The sequence below is a fragment of the Ceratotherium simum genome, chromosome 14 (genome assembly GCF_057802395.1).
Source record: "Ceratotherium simum simum isolate JZ-2026a chromosome 14, ASM5780239v1, whole genome shotgun sequence".
Lineage (NCBI taxonomy): Eukaryota > Metazoa > Chordata > Mammalia > Perissodactyla > Rhinocerotidae > Ceratotherium > Ceratotherium simum.
In genome coordinates this window covers 3,200,419-3,221,797 of record NC_141913.1, presented here as the reverse complement: position 1 = coordinate 3,221,797, position 21,379 = coordinate 3,200,419, and the positions used below count along the sequence as shown (strand labels likewise).

Genomic DNA, 21,379 nt, shown 5'->3' with positions numbered 1-21,379 from the left:
CAATCTGCATTTTTCCATAAGGATTCCCAGTTTATTTGTTAAACACTTGTTGTACTTAATCTTATCCAGGACAAAATACTCTTCAGGAGATTTCTTTCTGTTCAATTTTTTGTCTACCTGAGGCTCTGATGTTGGGAAACTCTTGTTTATTCTAAGTAAATCCCCAGTTTTAAGAATTAAATCTTGCAAGATTAGCAAGAGTGGCGAGAATCCAGGAACAAACTAAATAGCAGTATGAGAGCTGACCACTTAGGGTGAAGTTTGGGAGAGTTTTTTTTTGAGCCTCAATATTAATTGAACAAAATACATGGGAATGATTGAGGGTATCCTAGACTGAAGGCTTTTAAACCATCAATTATCAAATTAATCAGAAAATTCCTGAATGCTTTCTTTAATCTCCTCCTTCCACATTGCTCCTCTTTAAGATCTCTTATAAGACTTCAGTAGAATTTATATCTCATATACTGCAGTCTGTGGGTTTGGGGAGAATTTTTCATGATTAGGTAACAAGACTGGAACAAAGCAGAGGTGCAGTTATGTCCTATTTTGGTTGTCTTTATGAGTTGGTCCTTCTAGGTGTTGACCGATGTTCATGTGTATTCATTCCACAAGTATTTATTGAGGACCTACTGTGTGGCTCGCACTGCTCTGGGTGCCGTGAATGCAAGCAGGAGCAGACACTCAAGGTGTCTCCCCATGTGGAGCCTACCTGTCAGTGTGGGCGACAGACGATGAAGAGGAAGAAACAAATAAAAAGAGATGGGAAGAAAATAGAGCACGGGGGTGGCTAGAGACAATGGGGTTGGGGGGAAGGGTGGTCAGAGAAGGCATTGTATTCCTTCCAATTTTGTGACAATGAGCTCAGCAAAGGGCGAGGAGGACCGTTTTAAGCAGAGGGCATAACACGTGAAAGTCGGGGAGCAGTCCTAGACCCTGTGGGACCAGCAGTGTGGCAGGGAGGGAGCTGGCAGCCGAGAGGCCCTGGGAAGGACTTTAAAGAATTTTCTCAGTTTGATGGGAAGCCCCTGACGGGTTTGAGTAGGGGGAGGTGGTCTGAGTTACATATTAAAAACAGAACTCTCTGGGTGGAGAAGGGGCTATGAAGGAGGAGAAGCTGGAGGGGAAGCAGGGAGCCCCATGTGATGGCCTTGCCTGTGTATGCAGCTACTCCCTTGAGAGGGACAGAGGCAGGGACTAGTGCAGTGACATGGAGCTGCTGGGAGGAGAACCCCCGAGGGTGTTTGGATGTTGAGCTGACAGCACTGGACTGGCTGTGAAATGGGAGGAAGGAGGGGAGCCAGGAACAACTGTCCAATGTTTTCATGTTGGCACCAGAGTAGAATGGAGATGAGAAATAAAGGATAGGTCAATGGAAAAAAACAAACCCATGTGTGTTTGAAATAATGCAGAAGGTTTTATCTTTAGAATTGTGAGTCACGTAGTCAATGCTGAGATTTGTATTGTGGAACAGAGTTTTAGGGACATTTGCAGGTGTAATTCCAGGGCAGTTCCTAGTTAAATCCCACTAAAGTTTCCGTTCTTTGAAGGCAGGGTCTGTCTGACTCATCTTCATACCTAGATTGTGTCTTAGAGATATAAGTTCAGGTAAGTGCTTGGTTTGAATCTAAAGGTTTAATTATCTGCAGTTATTTCATTTATGGTTATGATTATGTCGGGAAATATTGGGAGTGGAATAAATGCTGAGAGGTGGCAATGAATAATTGATGCTGGTTTCTAGTTTCTGGATCTATAAGATTTGAACAGATATCTGGTGATATTGTCTCATGGGAGAATTTCCAGAGGTCCCTGTGCCATGTCACACAGGTGTGGCCATAGGCCGGTGGGTAGGTGTGCAGGTAGTGAATATTTAGTATTGCGGAGCAGGGGTGGAGAGGAGACACCGCCCTTTTTTGATGGACTTGGCTTATAAATCTACTCTGTCTGGCTTGGGTAGGATGAGTTGGATGAACTCCGTGCTGAAATGGAAGAGATGAGAGACAGTTACTTAGAGGAAGATGTTTACCAGCTGCAGGAGCTTCGGCGAGAACTGGACCGTGCTAATAAAAACTGCCGAATCCTGCAGTACCGCCTCAGGAAAGCCGAGCAGAAAAGTCTGAAAGTGGCTGAGACTGGTCAAGTGGATGGTGAGCTGATCCGGAGTCTGGAGCAGGACTTAAAGGTGAGTGAGCGCCTTGATGGGATGCGCATTCCCGGAAGGGTCTGCTGTGGGTGGGATCCCAGACCTGAAAATGCAGCTGGCAGACCCCACCTACCCGTGGTCTTCATGTTCTCTTAGTGTTTCTGTCTCTCTCAGCGGATTGCTGCATAAACATTCTTCTTTCACTTTATGGCTTATAGGGTGTGTGTACTCATATGGCTTTGACGGCCCAAGATTTAAATGTGATATGAACTGGAATCTTAAAACCTATAAAAAGAAAGAAAAGAAAAGAAATCATAGTAATGAATCTACAATAAAAAAAGAAATAATAGCTACCAATTGGTCTGACAGTTGTGTAGAAATTGTAGAGAAACTCCTTCTAAAGATCTGAAAAAAAAAATCTATTGATTATCAATTCAGTTATAGTCAAAGACCACCCTGAAATGTTGACCGTAATCACTTAACATTTTTATTCTTACGTAAGTTTCTAAGATGCAGAAAACCTCAATTACCATAACCCAAGTGAGACTTGTGCAGCGGAGATTTAACTGAAGGAGAACTAGGATCATAACTAATTGTCTAAAGTGTATTTCAGAACCATTGGCAGAAATGAGAATGAGGTGAAGAAACCCCAGACTTTATACCATTCACTCTCTCCATGGGCAGCATAGGTTCTCTCATGCCCCAATTATCAAATCATTTATCTAGACATGCATTATGTATAATGTCCTTCTTATTATGGGAGTACTTAGGAAATCTCATTTAGCTTTTCATTATGATAACAGGAAAAGAATCTTTGTAATTCTACCAAATTTATAAACCATTAACAAAGTGTCATTCAATGTGATATAAAGGTGATTTATATTTCTCTTGCAAAATCTCTTTCATCATTTCCTTTTAAAAAGTGAAAATGTTTAACTGCTGTAAACATTCAAATATTTTACCACAATAGATTATTAAACATCTACTGCATACAGAATTATTTTATTTGCTTTTTAGCAGGTAGATTTAATATTACCTTAGGAAACAGAAATGTTTATCTGTTTACTATTATTATTATTTGTAATTTACCATTGAAAATGTGTGTGCTTGGGCAGAATTGGCGTTCTTGGTGATATTCTGTAAGGAGGTGGGGCTATCCAAAGTGGCCCTTTAATCCAGATAAAAGTCGTATTCTTTCTCATAATGTGGATTTTCATGTTTTGAACTAATACCCTCCTCCTTTAAAAATAAGTTTGCTTAATCTTGCCAGGGTCTTTGCTCTTTGTTGTAATACCATGTTACTTAATGATTCTGCCTCTGAAGTTGTTCGAGTGTACCCTTAGCACACAGAAAGCTTCACATCCTGATGACTATCTCTGCGGGTCAATGCAGGTAGCCAAAGACGTATCTGTCAGATTGCACCATGAACTTGAAACTGTGGAGGAAAAGCGTGCTAAAGCTGAGGATGAAAATGAAGTTCTCCGACAGCAGATGATCGAAGTGGAAATATCCAAACAGGCCCTCCAAAATGAGCTGGAGAGACTGAAAGAGGTAATCCAGACACGTACGGGGATTCCCCCTTGGGTTTAATTGTTAGGAACTTGGGACTCCAAGCGTCCCATTCTTATTGTGGTCTACATCAGGGATGGGCAAACTAGGCCTGTTTGTATGGCCTGGGAACTAAGAATGGTTTTTACATTTTTTTATAGCATTGTTAAAAAAAAAAAAAAATCAAGAAAAAAACCCAACCACACAAAATGAACCTAAAAAAGCAAAGAAAACTATGTGACAGACTGTATGTTGCTTGCAAAGCCTGAAGTATATGCTCTCTGGCCCTGTACAGAAAAGGCTTGTTGGACCCTGGTCTAAAGCTATTTTTTATAATTTCCGTTCAGATGACTGGCCATTAATTCCTTTTATGTGTCCAAGTGGGTATATTAATACTAGTATACGAAGTTAAGCAGTATCTTTTTTCTCAAGAGTCTGCTCTTCCAATGAGCTGGAAAATACGTTATGGTTGTCTATTAAAGCTACGTGAACAGATAATGTGTGTGTGCTACCTATGTCTGTTGTTCAGCCAATATGATTTAAATGCAGATTTTTTTATTTTTAGGGAGTGAACGTGTCCTAGCAAAGTGGTCTAGAAAATGAATGTATGTATGTATATATATGTATATATATTTTTTCATTTGCATACAGCAATGCAAATCCTGTTTTGTTGTTGACTTCCATTATAAGATTAAAACTGAGTATTTTCTTGGAAAATATCCTGCATATTGATGAAGTTAAAGACTGTTGGTTAAAGCTTTAAGATGATGGCTAAAGCCAGCATATTACCTGCTAAAAGCCTCACTTGGCAGTTCATTTTTCCTCCACATAAGTTTCTTGATTCACTCAGTCATTCCTCGTCCATCCGCCCACACTTTAATTCAGGCACTGGACTAGGCCCTGGGGATGCAGATGTGAATATGGCAGCACAGGCCCTGCCCTCAAGGTGTTTACAGATCCACTTGGCACACTGATAGCAAGACAAGTAAATTACAGCAAAGGAGCCAGTGCTGTAGCCTCTCTGGTTCCTCCCCCGCTCCCTCTCCTCACAACCATGCTGGCCTCCCTGCCGTTGCTAGAGCTTGCCCTCCCCCTGAAGCGTACTTTTTCCACACCCCCACACCGCCGTGGCTCACTCCCTCATCGCCAGGTCTCTGCTGACATCTCACCTTAGCCGTGTCCCCTCAATACTTACACATTAAAGTTGTCCCTGTCTCCACCCTGGCCATCCCAATCTGACACGTGGATTTTGGTAAATTATGTGTATATTGTCACCACTTATCTGAAAATGCTATGTGTCTTATTTCTTTGTCTTTCCACGGTCCCCCCTTCACTAATGTCTCTCTGGAACTCAAGCTCCATGGGATGGGGGTTTTGTCTCTCTGGTTCACTGTGGGGTCCCTGTGCCTAGAACAGTGCCGGCACATAGGCATTGTCAGGGACTTGCTGGGTGAGGGGGGGATGCAGGGTGAGAATGTGGAGCTGTGTTGACCACAGCTCGCCTGGGGGACTCAGTTTGCTCCACAGAGGAAGAGGTAGATTCTGAGAACCTTCTTTCTTCATGGGACTGTCCCTTAACTTACAAACCTGCTTACCACCAGGACTGGAGGAATCTCTCCTATGATTGTGGATCCCTTCCCTCTACACTTACAGGTCCTGGTAATTTACTTCTCTCTTTTTCCTTTGGTCTAAGTTTGCTAGAAGGTGTGCCATAATGGTTTCTTTTCTTAAAATTTCCAGTTTGAGCCTGACCTTGGGGCTATAGAAAACAACTTAGAAGTGTATCTTATAAATTTTATATGTGTGCATGTTTATGTATAAATATATAAATTATGTATAAACATAAGTAAATCTATTTTAAGCAAGCAAAGGTTCTTTTGCACACATGTAAATGGATTTGTGTAGACCTTTGTGTCAGGTCATGACTAGCTCTTTGGGGAAAGCAGTGGTCACTGTTGCTCTTAACAGAGCTGGGCAAGTGGGAGGCGGGGATCCTCAGAGAGCTGTGATGTTGGCTCAGGCTGGATGTGAGGAGAGAGGTGGAGGGCTCAGCCCCTCCCTTCCTTTGTGGCTTAGAATTACTCAGAAAGGGATTGCTCAGTTGGGATACAACTGAGTTACCTCCAGAGTTGCAGTCAGACTGGTGGGGCTGCATATTTACACCAAACTTCTAGGTGAATCTTGAAACTGTCAGGAGTCTGAGGAGGGTTAGACGCTGATAGACTGTGCTGGAAGCAGAGAATGATAGGAAGCGATACAAGGTTCAAAGGTGGTGGAGGAGATATTTATTGGAAAATGCCAGCTGCGGTCTCCGTGAATGGGTTCTTCTTACCAAAGCCAGAACAAAATGCGCCGTTTTGCTCTAGGGTGAAGATGATATTTTCTCTATGCTGAGCCTTGCTCATTATCGTTCACCTCTGAAGTTTTGTAAATGGACGTGTCACGTTCTGAAAAAGGCAAGGACAATTGGTGCGTTCGTTGTGCGTATCCTCAAATGACAGAAGGAGTTGCGGATGTGTATGTACCCCTCGGCCTCAGAGGAGGGTAAATCGGCGCATCTCTGTAGCCCTGTGGCTGCTGCTGGGCTTCTCTCTTAAGCTGCAGACTGTATTTTCAGCTGCCTGGTGGACTTCTCCAAGATGGATTTCTCCTAGCGCTTCACACTCAGTGTGTCCAGAAACAGACTCATCACCCTTGTCTCCACCCACACTTCCTTCTGTCTTTCCCATCTGTGTTAATGGTGCCACTGTCCTCTTCAGTCCTGAGGCTTAAGTGATGGCCATTACCCTTACCTCTCTTGCTCCCCACCCTCAGTTGCCTGCTCTGTGCTTTAGGTTCTGCTGTTCTGCTTTTGCAGTCTTAGAATTTTCTTTCTCACTGGTACATGCTGCAGCATTGGAGGAACTTTGAAAATATACCAAGTAGAAAGAAGCCAGACATATTATATGACTCCATTTATAGGAAATATTCAGGATAGGTCAATCCATAGAGACAGAAAACAGATTAGTGGTTTCCAGGGGCTGGGTAGAAGGGAGACCAACTGCAATGGGCAGGGGGTTTCCTTTGGGGTGATGAAAATGTTTTGTAACTAGATAGAGGTGATGGTTGTGCAGGTACACTTCACAAGTCCAGTCTGAATGTACTAAATGCCACCTAATTGTACACTTTAAAAATGGTTAATTTAACCTCAATTATGGATGTTTACTTTCTCTATTCTATCCATCCTTTCACCAGTCTCCTCTAGAATGAAGATTTGAAGGCTGATACTATGCCATCACTACATTGAAGGCATGCACCACTTCTAGTCTCTCCCTTTTCGGGATTGTCTTCTACATCCCCAAAATCTGACCGTGTTACTCTCCACTTAAACAAACTTGCTTGGGTTCCCAGTTGTCTAACTCTTCAGCATGACACAAAGAACCTTTCCTGCCTGGCCCATCCCTGTTTCCCAGCTGGGTTTCCCACCCCATGGCAGTAAACCCTGGTGTGACATGAAATGCAATTGAGCAGGATGAGAAGAGACTATGCCTTCTGGTCCTGTTTGAACTAATAAAGGTGTGTCTTAGCAAAGTCACTTTCTGCATTGATAGATGAGACGATTAAAGAGGGCTGGCAATAATTAAGCCACTGGAACTGTCCCTTCTGGTTAGCCAGCTTGCTTGCTTCCTGTGCCTGTTCACGCCATGGTCCATGCACCCAATCTCCCATATACCCCTTCAGTTGTGCAAACTCAGAATTTTTTTCCTTTTTGGGGGGAGTATATTTCCTTTAACACTCAATTGTCTCTATGGTAGAATATCTCAAAAGGTTGAAAATGGTTAACCTTAGCTTAGTTTCAACTTCTTGAAGATTGCCCAAGTGTTTCCACTCAATAGTATTTCATTCTACCAAAAATTTTTTGAGTACTTATTATATGCTAGACACAAATAATAACTTGCCAAGTTAGTTGGCACTTGCAAGGAACAGAGACATATTCTAAAGTACTCCAGGGAACTAGGATTGTCTTTTCTTTTCTTATTGAGGTATAGTTGACATATAACATTACGTTAATTTCAGGTGTATGACATAATGATTTAATATTTGTATATATTGCAAAATGATCACCACAGTAAGTCTGGTTAACGTTCGTCACTGTACATAGTTACAAAAATTCTTTTTCTTTTGATGAGAACTTTTAAGATCTATTCTTTTAGCAACTTTCAAATACGTAATACAGTATTGTTAACTATATCATTATGCTGTACATTATGTCCCATGACTTATTTATTTATTTATCTATTTGGTGAGGAAGATTTGCCCTGAGCTAACATCTGTGCCAGTCTTTTTCTATTTCGTATTTGGGTTGCCACCTCAGCATGGTTGACAAGTGGTGTAGGTCTGCACCCAGGATCTGAACCCGTGAAGCTGGGCTGCCGAGGTGGGGCATGCCAGACTTAACCACTACGCCATGGGGCCGGCCCCGACTTATGTATTTTATAACTGAAAGTTTGTACTGTTGACCTTAAACAAATAGACAGCTAGTTATTTCTCCAGCAAAAGCAGGTTTATTCAGGATCAGCAAAGAACTGCAATTTTGGGTTTGCAACCATGACAAGCCATATGCAAGTCCCCCAGCAGCAAGGGAGAAGAAACTCTTTTATAGAGGGAAAGAGGAAGTTGGGAGGGCTATTGTAAACCCAGAGTTTGAGTTGTAGTGGCTTTTCATTGGCTGAGTTGTGACAGTCTCTCATTGGCTGAGCTTCTTCCTCATCAAAAAGAGAGTCTTTCTTCTTCCTGTTGGGCTCTGCTATGGACATGGGGTGTGAGGGCTCTCCATTTTGGCTTCCCAATTCCAATTTAAAGAGGTTGCTGTTTATTAGTTTGACAATTTCCTGTTTTGATCGAGATCTTTCTCTGAAAGCATTGCTGATCAAGCATCAGGTTTTTCTGGTTTCATCACCTTTTATCTCTTGATGCCAGGAAGGACCTTTCCTGGGTGTCATGTCCCAGGTAGGAGGGAAAGGGCACAGACTGTAAACCTACTGAGGCCACATTTGAATAACAAGGAGGGGCAGGAGGGAGAACTCTCAGGCATTTTTCTTATCTAAAGTCCATACGTTATCAAGATCATAAGCATTGGAGATTATCCGAAGCATTATGTCATCAGCAGAAGTTTGGCAGATCAACTTCCAAGGAGTGGTCTGGACATCTTGGGAAAGCTGTCTCATCAGATGTCGTCTGCTTCAATTCCGGGAAATCTTTACTTTCAAATCTTAACTTTCAAAACTCCAAGAGTCTGTTCCCTGGAGTTTTGCGGCACCAGGGTCAGTTAGCAGCACCTGATGGGGCCTTTCCAGCGAAGTTGAAGAAAGTCCTTCTGGAAGTGTCTTTTCCAATAGATGAAATCTCAAGATTGCAAAGTATGATGCTTAACATCTTCGTCTCCCTAGAGTGCACTGTGAAAAGATTGCTCTACAAAACATGGTTATTTTTAATAGAAACAATTAGGCCTTTGGAATATTAGTTTTTTTTAATAAACTATGTGTCAAAAGAGCAGGAGCCAAGTGCATTGGGCATCCTCTGAATATTTCAAAGGGTGAGAGTTTATGAGTTCCAAAGGGAGTGGATCTGAGACTTAGAAGGACCGATGGCAATGCTTTTGGCCAAAGTATTTGGAGGGTCTCTATAAATTTTGCCACTTGAGTGTTAATAATGCCGTTAGTGCATTTGACTAAACCAGAGGATTGAGGGTGGTAAGCGCAGTGCAAGTGGTGTAAAACTGGCCAAACAGTGCAGACTCGTCAAAGTATCTGACCAGTAAAATAGGTTCCTCGTTCACTATGAAGCTTGAGAGGAGTTCCCAGGTAGGGATAATCCTTTCCTAATGGACTTTAGCCACAGAAGAGGCAGTAGCCTGTCTGCAAGGAAACGCTTCAGTACAGTGAGAAAACATACAAACCATGACTAAAACATATTTATGTCTATTTGACGGGGGAAGTTGTATGAAATCCATTTGCCAAACCTCAGGTGATCCATTAGGCAGTTTAAAATGTCTGGGAACGGTGTGAACAGGCTTCCCTGATTTTAGACAAATGGGACAAGTGAAGTAGGCACTTTTTGTGGCTTTGTTGATATTTCCCCACCAGTATTGACTCATGAATGCTATCATTTTGTCAGGAGACCAATGGTTTAATGCATGTACAGTGGTTAGGATTGGGAATGTTAGAGTCTCCAGTAGGACTGGGTTGTTATTTGGTCCAAACCAGAGCCTTCTCTTTTTTATAAAACCAATAATTATTGAATTTCCAAACTGTTTTTCCTTTATTGAGGCAAGTTGTTGGGCTTCTCTAGCTAGTTTTTCTAAGTTATCTGGGGAAGTATCCCTTGGACCATGAAGAGGTTTGGCTGTTGTAGGTTCCTTTAAGGGCTGCATTCCTTGTGGAAATGTCAGCAAGGTGATTTCCTTTAGTTTCCAGAGAGTAAAGTTTAGAATGTCCTGCGGTCTTAGTGATAGCTAAAGCAGCAGGTAAAAGTATAGCGTCTAATAATTCCTGGACATCGGGACCATTTTTAATTTTATTTCCCTTGCAAGTAAAGAAGCCATGTTGCTTCTGCAACATTCCAAAATCATGAGCTACTTCAAAACCACGTCTACTATCAGTATCAGTGTTGGCAGTTTTGCCCTTGGCTAAAGTACAAGCCTGTGTAAGAGCATATGATTCAGCCTGTTGGGCTGAAGTAGCCGTAGGTAAAGGTGCTGCCTCAGCAATATCAAAAGGAGTTGCAATAGCATATCCAGCACAATATTTGCCATTGTCACCTTTTAAATAAGAACCATCGGTGAACCATGAGAAATCGGCGTTACCCAAAGGAGTTTCCTGCAGATCATCACGAGGAGTTAGGAAGTGGTCTCTCAGTATTAAGCAGTCATGAGGGACTTTGTCAGTAGTGGAGGGGAGAAGAGTAGCAGGGTTCAGGTTATTACTGTGAGGAGCAGTTAACAAAAGGATTTCAAAGGAGGTGGCTGGCTGAAATATGTTGGGTGTGATGAGAATTCAGGAGGGCTTCTACTACGTGAGGTACAAAAATGGGTAAAGGGGATCCCACAGCAATTTTCTCAGTCGCCTTAACCAAAAGGGCACTGGCAATAATGGCTCTAAGGCAAGGGGGTATCCCTGTGCCACAGCATCCAGTTGCTTACTATAATACCCTGTGGGTCAATGGTAGTCCCCCTGATTTTGGGGAAGTAACCCAAGGGCATTCCCTTACCTTTCATATACAAATAGGAAAAGGAGAATCTGATAATTGGGTTGTCCAAGGGCAGGTGGGTTCATCAAACTCTCCTTTAAGGCCTTAAAGGCTGTTGTCCAGTTATTCCCATAAAATTGGATTGGGGTTGTTGTTCTTTATTAAAACATACAAAGGTTTGGCCGTTAAGAGAGAAATTGGGAATCCAATTTAGGCAATAGCCAACTAGCCGAAGAAAACCTTACATTTGGCACTTAGTTTTGGGTTTTGGGAAACTTAGAACACCATGAAGCCTAACTGGATCTAGGTGTAGCCCTTGTTCTGATATAAGATGCCCTAAATATCAAATCTGAGTTTGGGCAAACTGCAGTTTCTCCTTGGTCACCTTATGTCCCTTTAGGCTAAAAGCTTTAGCAAGTGGATGCTGACTTCCTGTGAGGAGGCTTGGGAGGGAGAGCAAAGAAGCAAATCATCCACTTATTGGATCAAAGTAGAGCCACTCCTTAGGGAACTTTATATCATCCAGGTCAGCCTTCAGGATTTGTGAGAAATAAGAAGGACTCTCAGTAAAACCCTGAGGCATTACTGTCCAGGTGAATTGTTTTCCTTCCCAGGTGAAGGCAAAAGTGTATTGACTACCTTCATCAACTGGAATACTAAAGAGGGTACTGCATAAATCAATTACCATAAAAAGTTTGCTTCCAGTGGGTATGGATGTTAGTAGTGTATGAGGGTTAGGAACAACAGGGTGTCAAGGAATAGCAATGTTGTTTATTGGTTGGAGGTCCTGGGCAAACCTCCACCCTCAGCCTTTGGGTTTTCTCGCAGGTAAAATAGGAGTATTACAGGGACTAGTACAAGGGACAATGAGGACTTAAGCCTTGTAGTCCTCTATTATGGGCTTTATACCTTGAAGGGCTTCTTTACTTATAGGTTATTGATTAATTCTGGCAAGAGATTTCAAGGGATCTATTTGAATCTTGGTGTGAATTTTATCAATATGAATTGGAGATTTTGCCCATAAGGAGGGTGGTAGCTGAATCAATATTTCTGGAATCAACTCTAGTACTGTCAGAGATAGAGCAAATAAAAGATGTCAAAGGGTCATTTAACTCATCTGGTTGGCTGTTTGGATGGCTACTGTCTAATTCTAGAATTATTTCCCCTTTTTGGGAGAAAGAAATTCCAGCAAGATACTTTTCCAAGAAGTCTTGGCCTAGTAACTGAATAGGGGTGGAGGGACTAAAGAGAAAAGAGTGTGTGTCTCACAAAGGGCCTAAACAAAAGTGGGAATAGGTTCAGAGCAGGACCCTGTTGAGGTTTATTAGAAATTCCCACTATTTGAACTGTTTTAGTACTCCGAAGCAGGGGCTGCTTTATAGTAGTGGGGTTGAGCATCAAGGGTGTGGCTCTGGTGTCAGTTAGGACAAAAGGAGATTCATCGCCAGTCTCGAGAAATGCTTCTCCAAGCCAATTAAAAGGGAGGATTGGGAAGAGCTCCAGTAGTTCCTCGGAGCCCCGTTGTTGGGAATTTGGAGGACAGTGGAAAGGCTGATTAGAAGGCTGAAGGCACTTGAAGTGCTTAAATTTGTAACAATCTCTTTTCCAATGTCCTAGCTCTTTGCGATAGTAACAGAAACTAGGAGGTTTATTGGTTCGTTTAGGGGCTTTCATTTGCTGGAGTTGAAGATTAAGAATTTTAGTGGTCTTTGGGCCAGCCCAGTGGCATAGTGGTTAAGTTCACACACTCTGCTTCGGCGGCCCAGAGTTCATGGGTTTGGATCCCAGGCGTGGACCTACACCCTGCTCATCAAGTCATGCTGTGGCGGTGTCCCACATATAAAATAGAGGCAGATTGGCACAGATGTTAGCTCAGGGCCAATCTTCCTCACTGGAAAAAAAAAAAAAGGGTCAAGTATTTAAAAAAAAAAAAAAAAAGAATGTTAGTGGTCTTTCTTTTAGGTGACTCATCTAGAGTTTCAGAGGTTTGCCAGATTAACTAAATCTGGACTGGACATAGTTTCCCATTCCATCCTGGCCCTTCTTCCTAGAAGGGGAAGGTCAGGTCAGCTCATTAATAAACATAGAGTTAGAAGCTACTTGGGGGGAATCAACATCTGAAGGGAGACCAGAATTTTATTTAAAAACAACGTGAAGTCGATTGTAGTCATGAACAGGTTCATCAGGTTTTTGTGCACAAGCCTGAATTTTGTTCCAATCAACAGGCTTTGGGAAAGCCCTAGAAATTGCCTGATGAAGTTGTCTAGTGATTGCCTGAGCCTGATCATACAACAGGTCAGCGGGCTGGTCTCCTGGTTGTAATTCTAGGGACTTATGGGATTTTGCCACTTAGCAGTTTTCATCCAATGCTGGGCCTGGCCTTCACCGACGAGCACAATGGACTAGCTGATATAAGTCAGGGGAACAAGGTTGATGCATTTGAATGACTATAGTAAATTCCTCAGCAAATTCGTAAGGATCTTTGGTTACTTTGGGAAAATCTTTGACTGTGGCTTGAAGTTCAGCTTTAGTCCGGGGAGATAAGAAATTAAGGGTTTAACCTTTGTATCCTCAGAAGGCTTAATTCTAAAAGCACAGGTTCTGATAGGTTCAGAGGAAGAGGGAGTGGGGAGAGGTTCAGGAAAAAGGGGAAGTTAGGTGAGAGTTAGAATGGGGGCACTGAGAATATACAGAAGGGGTAGACGGTATGGAAGGGGACAAGGAACATAGTGCTGAAGAAGGGGCCTGAGCACGAGGAGCCGGAGGAGAGGAACATGAAGCTTCGGAAGCCATTTTATCTTTCTTTAATCGTTTATTTGCCTCAGTTAATCTTAAAATTTTATTTTGCAAAGAGGCCATTTTAGACTCTTGATAACATTTGAAAGTCTCAAAATACCAATCAAAATAGGCGTTCCATTCAGTTTTGGAAATTACAGGGCTATGGTTGTCCAATTTGGTTTAAGAAAAGTAAGTTTGGGGAGGTCAGTAATTCCCCATAATGGCCATTGATTTTCTAAATTACTTCTGGTTAAATCGGTCCATTTAGTTAGAAATGAGCATGAGGGATTACCGCGGTTTTTAAACGTAAAATTGGCCAGGGTCCCCGTAGAGGGGGCACCCTCAAAATATTTAGAATACTGAGATCTCATTTCTTAGAGGTTTTTCTCTAGAGCAAAGGAATAATTCTCAAACAGCCTAAACAGCTCAAACAGCTTGAACAGCTCTAATAGCCTACAGGCTTAATACCAGCCAGTCCCAATAGAACAGTCTAATTTCACTAAGACAGACCGAAGGTCAAATCAAGGCAGTTCCAAAGAACAATGCAATTCCAAAGAATAGTTTAGTTCCAAGGTTGATCAACGCAGTTCCAGGGGACAGTCTGCTCCCAACAGAGTCAGGCCAAAGGCTGGACCACTATGGTTCCAACGAATAGTCCAGAAGTCGGACTGAAGGCTAACCAGTTCCAAGTATGGGAACATTCCAGTTCCAAAAGGAATTGGACAAAAAGGTAGCGCACTTCAAAGAAACGGCCTGAGTCAAAGAGTCAGGCCAAACTGCTTCCCGAGTCCTTGCGACAAACAAGGGCTTAACCAGAAAAGAACGAAGGCTCAGAACAGATCTCACATAAGCCTGGAGAGCCTCAAATGCAGAGTGCTGAAGCTCGGATCCAAAAGAAAGACTTACTCTCAAACTCCAGGGTGGATGAGAAAAGCAAGGAGCTCAGTGGGCTCTGTTGTGGGTACCACACCTGTTTGCTCACCAGCCTTGGAGTCATTGGGGGTCTTCTCTGGGTCCCTGTACGGGCCACCATAATGTTGACCTTAAACAAATAGACAGCCAGTTATTTCTCTAGCAAAAATGGGTGTATTTGAGGTTAGCAAAGAACTGCAGTTTGGGATCTGCAACCATGGCGAGCCACGTGCAAGTCCCACAGCGGCAAGAGAGGACAAACTCTTTTATGGAGGGCGGAGGAAGTTGGGAGGGCTGTGGTATACCAAAAGTTCCAGGTGTAGTGGCTTTTCATTGGCTGAGTCGTGACAGTCTCTCATTGGCTGAGCTTCTTGCTCGTCAAGAAGAGAGTCTTTCTTCTTCCTGTTGGGCTCTGCTATGGACATGGGGTATGAGAGCTCTTCCTTTTGGCTTCCCAACTCCAATTTAATGAGTTTTCTGTTTATTAATTTCCACAGTATCTTTTGATCCTTTTCACCTATTTCACCACCCCCCACACCATCCCCACCCCCACCCCTGGACTGTTGAATGGAACCACAGGAACCGACTAGCAGTCAGATAGCCCTTGTGGGACATCTTTCATCACCATTCAGGATATGATATTGATTCTCTGGGTTTGGTTGAAACTTTTTTTTTTAGATATATGTTTTATTTATAACTTTTTTTTTCTCTTTTTTTTTTTTTTTGGTGACAAAGATTAGCCCTGAGCTAACATCTGTTGCCAATCCTCCTCTTTTTTGCTGAGGAAGATTGGCCTGAGCTAACACCTGTGCCCATCTTCCTCTATTTTCTATGTGGGACGCTGCCACAGCATGGCTTGATAAGTGGTGTGTAGGCCTCACCAGGGATCCGAACCTGCAAAGCACCGACCGCTGAAGCAGAGCACATGAACTTAACCGCTATGCCACTGGGCTGGCCCTTGGTTGAAACTTCTTTTGTGCCTAGTAAATGGTCAGATTTTGTAAATATTTCTTGAGTGCTTAAGAAGAATGTCTGTGCTCCAATTTTGGGGTGAAGACTTTAATATAAATTGATTGGGTTGAAGACTTTCAAACTTTAACTATAACCCACAGCAAGAAGTACATTTTATGTCATCACTCAATATACAAACATAAAGATTTCACAAAATAATGCTTATCTTTGCCATATGGGATACATTCTGATATTTTCAATTCTATTCTGTTCTGTTTTTAATGGTGGTTATAAGTTTGATTTCTAGTCCATTAGTGGATTTTGCTGCCATTTGGAAATTGTGTTGTTCAGATTTTCTGTACCCTTTATAGTTTTGTTTTGTCTGGTAAGTATATCTATTTAGGATAAAGTTATGTTAAAATCACCCATTATAATTTTTGTATTTAATTTTTCTACTTGTAATCTGTCTCATTTTTCTTTACATATTTTGAATATAAATGCATACGTATTTAGAACTATTCTTTGTGAATTGTTCCCTTTATTATTTGATAATGACCTCTTTATTCTAATGTATTGCTTTTTTGCTGTCAAGTTTACTCTGTCTGCTTTTATTATACCAAATTTGTTTTGGTTAGTATTTGCCTGGTATAGCTTTTCTGTGATTCCTTTAGTTTCTATTTTTCTATGTCATTATGGTTTAGGTATCTTTGTTGTGAATGGACTATAGCTACCTTTTTAAAAATGAAATCTGAGAATCTGTTTTTTTTAAACTTGCGAATTTACCTTTATCGTGGTTATTTATTTTATGTGTTTTATATTCCATTATTATACTTATATTTATATATGTGTTTTAATTTATTTCTATCATTGTATTTTATGTTCTTTATATTCCGTGACTTTTCTTTGTTTCCTTTTTCTATGTTGATTTCTCTTTGATTGATTGAGTTTCTAATTCTCATGTTCTCTCTCTTGGTTAGGAAGTTATATATTCTATTACTGTTATTCTGATGATTACTCTTACATATTTAACATGCATGTTTGAGTTAACATCTAAAACTGATCGTTAGCTCTATTCTTCTCCTGAATAATATATGCATCTTAGAAAGCTTCAACTGCAGTCAACTCCGGTCTTTCATATAATTGTTATCTAGTATCATTGTTTCATCTTTTTGAAATCATCCACCCAAGTTGACTAATTTAATAGTTAATGCTTATTTAGATTCATTTACACAATTTCCAGTCTGTTAACATTGCTTCTTGAGTGTTACTCCTTCCTTCTGAGTTCAGTTTTCTTCTCACTGATCTATTAATATATCCTTTAGTATTTTTTTTTTCAGTAAATGATGATGTGTGAAATGCTTTTATTTTATACTCAGTCTTGAGAGATATTTAGTTGGGCATAGAATTCTAACCCTTTGAAGATAATATTTTTATTATCTTTGGCTCTATTTTGCTATCAAGAGTTCTGCTGTCAGATAATTCTCATTTTTGTAGATGGTCTGTCTTTACTTCCTGGTTACTTTTATACTTTTCTCTTTGTGTTTGGTATTCTGTAGTTTCAGTCAAATGAATATAGATTTATTTTTGTTTTACTCAACACTCATTGTCAATCTTAGTATTTATGTCTGTCGTGAAATCTGGAAAATTCTCACTCTTTGAATAGTATTCAGTGGTGAAATTCTCACTTTGAATAGTGTTTCTTCCCCATTCTCTATTTCTTCTAGAATTCCTGTTACTCTTCTGTGGGACCTTCTTATGTTGGGCATTCTTATTCCATCCTCCATCTCACCTAACTGTTCTTTTTAAAAATCTTTTTATTTCTCTATGCTACATTTTGGATAATTTCTTCCTTTCTTGTCCAAGTTACTAATTCTTATTCTTCCCTTTTTTTTTTTTTTTGCTGAGGAAGATTAACCCTGAGCTAACATTTGTGCCAGTCTTCCTCTGTTTTTTAGTACGTGGGCTGCCAGTACAGCATGGCTGCTAATAGAGCGTTGTAGGTCTGCGCCTGGGAACCGAATGTGGGCCGCCAGAGTGGAGCATGCTGAGCTTACACACGAGGGGCTGGCTCTACTAATTCTCTTCTTTACAAAAGAATTACTGTTTTATTCATTCACTAAGTTTTCATTTCAATGAGTTGACTTTTCATTTCTAGAAGTTTTAAAAATTTGCTTGTTCTTTTTCTTAGAGCTTCTTCTTTCCTCATCATCTCTTATTTCTTCTTTTAAATCTTTAAACATTTTAAAGTTATAGTCTCTTTCAGTTTGTTCTGTTATCTTGAGTTCTTGGTGTTACTAATCCTTCTGTCAGATCTGCTGACTCACTCAAAGTGGATTTTATTTTGAGCTCTTCTTTTTTTAATAATTCAATTTATTTAAACTGAAAAAACCCCAAAACAGTTCACCCATTTCTCCCACCTCCCACTCTCCTCCTCTGGCAACCACCAATCTGTTCTCTGTATCTATGAGTTTAGTTTTTTAATCTTATATTTTATTTTCTATATTCCACACAAAAGAGAGATTATACAGTGTGTGTCTTTGTCTGTCTGACTTATTTCACTTAGCATAATGCCCTCAAGGTCCATCCATGTTGTTGCAAATGGCAAGATTTTATTCTTTTTTATGGCTGAATAATATTCCTCTGTGTGTGTGTGTGTCTGTGTGTGTGTGTGTGTGTACACATACATACATACATAGCACAATTTCTTTATCTATTCATCCATCGATGAACACTTAGGTTGTTTCCATATCTTGGTTATTGTAAATAATGCTGCAGTGAGCATGGGGTGCATATATCTTTTTGAGTTATATGTTTTGTTTTCTTCAGATAAATACCCAGAAGTGAAATTACTGGGTCATATGGTAGTTATATATTTAATTTTTTGAGCAACCTCCATGCTGTTTTCTTTTTTCTGAGGAAGATTGGCCCTGAGCTAACATCTATTGCCAATCTTCCTCCTTTTTTCTCCCCAAAGCCCCAGTAGATAGTTTTATGTCATAGTTGTACATCCTTCTACTTGCTCTATGTGGGACACTGCCTTAGCATGGCTTGATGAGTGGTGCATAGGTCCATGCCCAGGATCCAAACCGGCGAACCCCAGGCCGCCAAAGTGGAGCGTGAGAACTTAACCACTGTGCCACTGGGCTGGCCCCTATACTGCTTTCTTAGTGGCTGTACCACTTTGCATTCCCACCAACAGCACATAAGGGTTCCCTTTTCTCCACATCCTTGCCAACGCTTGTTATTTCTAGTCTTTTTGATAATGGCCATTGTAACAGGTATGAGGTGATATCTCACTGTGGTTTTGATTTGCATTTCTCTAATGATTAATGATGTAGAGCATCTTTTCATGTCCCTGTTGGCCATCTGTCTGTCTTTTTTAGAAAAATGTGTCTTCAGGTCTTCTGCCCATTTTTTAATTGGATTATTTGTTTTTTTCCTATTGAGTTGTATGAGTTCTTTATGTGTTTTTAGTATTAGCCCCTTATCAGATATATGATATGCAAATACTTTCTCCCATTTCGTGCTTTGCCTTTTCATTTTGTTGATGGTTTCTTTTGCTGCGCAGAAGCTTTTTAGTTTGATGTAGTTCCACTTTTTTATTTTTGCTTTTGTTGCTTTTGCTTTTGGTGTCAGATTTTAAAAATCAGCGGCCATGTCAAGGAGCTTACTGCTTGTATTTTCTTCTAGAGTTTTATGGTTTCAGGCATTATGTTCAAGTCTTTAATCCATTTTGAGTCAATTTTTGTGTATGGTGTAAGATAGTGGTCTAGTTTCATTCTTTTGTAATTGGCTGTCCAATTTTCCCAACACCATTTATTGAAGAGACTGTCCTTTCCCCATTGTATATTTTTTGCTCCTTTGTTGTAAATTAATTGACCATATATGTGTGGGTTAAATTCTGGGCTCTCTATTCTGTTCCATTGATTTCTGTGTCTTTTTTTATGCTAATACCATACTGTTTCAATTACTATAGCTCTGTAATATAGTTTGAAATCAGGGAACTTGATGCCTCCAGCTTTGTTCTTCTGTCTCAAGATTGCTTTGGCTATTTGGCGTCTTTTATGGTTCCATACAAATTTTAGGACTTTTTTGTTCTATTTCTGTGAAAAATACCATTGGAATTTTCATAGGGATTGCATTGAATCTGTATATTTGTTTGGGTAGTATGGACATTTTAACAATATTAATTCTTCCAGTCCAGGATCACAGAATATCTTTCCATTCATTTGTGTCTTCTTCAGTTTTTTTCATTAATGTCTTGTAGTTTTCAATATACAGGTCTTTCACTTCCTTGGTTAAATTTATTTCCAGGTATTTTATCCTTTTTGATGCCATTATAAATGGGATTGATTTATTAATTTCTGTTTCTGATAATTCATGATTAGTGTATAGAAATGCAACAGATTTTTTGTGTATTGATTTTGTATCCTGCAACTTTACTGAATTCCTTTGTTAGTTCTAACAGTTTTTTGATGGAGTCTTTAAGGTTTTCTATATATAATATTATGTAATATCATCTGCAAGTAGTGACAGTTTTACTTCTTTTTCTTCGATTTGGGTGCCTTTTATTTTTTGGGAGCCTAATTGCGCTGGCTAGGACTTCCAATACTATGTTGAATAAAAGTGGTGAGAGTGGGCATCCTTGTCTTGTTGCTGATCTTAGAGGAAAAGCTTTCAGCTTTTCACTGTTGAGTACGATGTTAGCTGTCGGCTTGTCACATACGGCCTTCATTATGTTGATGTACGTTCCCCCTATACCTGCTTTGTTGAGAGTTTTTATCATAAATGGATGTTGCATTTTGTCGAATGCTTTTTCTATATCTATTGAGATGATTATATGATTTTTATCCTTCATTCTGTTAAAGTGGTGTAGTGCATTGACTGATTTGTGGATGTTGAACCATCCTTGCATCCCTGGAATAAATCCCACTTGATTGTGGTGTATGATCCTTTTAATGTACTGTTAAATTCGATTTGCTAATATTTTGTTGAGGATTTTTGCATCTACGTTCATCAAAGATATTAGCCTCTAATTTTCTTTTCTTGTGGCATCCTTGTCTGGTTTTGGTATCTGGGTAATGCTGGCCTCTTAAAATGATTTGGAAGTTTTCTTCCCCTCTTTTCTCTTTTGTGGAAGAGTTTGGAAAGTATTGGTATTAATTCTTCTTTCACTGTTTGGTAGAGTTCACCAGTGAAGCTGTCTGGTCCTGCACTTTTGTTTGTTTGGAGGTTTTTGATTACTGATTCAATCTCCTTTCTAGTAATTGATCTGTTCAGATTTTTATTTCATCTTGATTTAGCCTTGGCAGGTTGTATGTTTCTAGGAATTTATCCATTTCTTCTAGGTTATTCCAATTTGTTAGTTTATAATTGTTCATAGTAGTCTCTTAGGATCCTTTGCATTTCTGTGGTATCAGTCGTAACATCTCCTTTTTCAGTTCTGACTTTGAGTCCTCTCTCATTTTTTCTCGGTGAGTCTAGCTAAAGGTTTGCTTATTTATCTTTTCAAAGAACTGGGTTTTAGTTTCGTTGATCTTTTTTATTGTCTTTTCAGTCTGTATTTCATTATTTCCGCTCTAATCTTTGCTATTTCTGTCCTTCTCCTAACTTTGGACTTCGTTTGTTCTTTTTTTCCTAGTTCCTTGAGGCTATTTGAGCCTTTTCTTGTTTCTTGAGGTAGACATTTGTTGCTATGAATTACCCTCTTAGAACTGCTTTTGCTGAATCCCATAAATTTTGGTATGTTCCATTTCCATTTTCATTTGTCTCAAGATATTTTTTGATTTCTCTCTTGATTCTTTTGTTTTGACCCATTGGTTG

General features: G+C 40.2%; 1 protein-coding gene across 8 annotated transcripts in view; it reads left to right on the top strand.

The window, feature by feature from the left end:
- MTCL1 (microtubule crosslinking factor 1) overlaps positions 1 to 21,379 on the top strand; it is a 145,258-nt gene that overhangs the window by 9,112 nt on the left and 114,767 nt on the right. For all 8 annotated transcript variants that reach the window (XM_087438895.1, XM_087438896.1, XM_087438892.1 and 5 more), the window contains exons 2-3: positions 1,955 to 2,179; positions 3,533 to 3,691. In XM_087438895.1, coding sequence (XP_087295021.1) covers positions 1,955 to 2,179; positions 3,533 to 3,691 — 384 coding nt within the window. The remainder of the gene's footprint in view (positions 1 to 1,954; positions 2,180 to 3,532; positions 3,692 to 21,379) is intronic.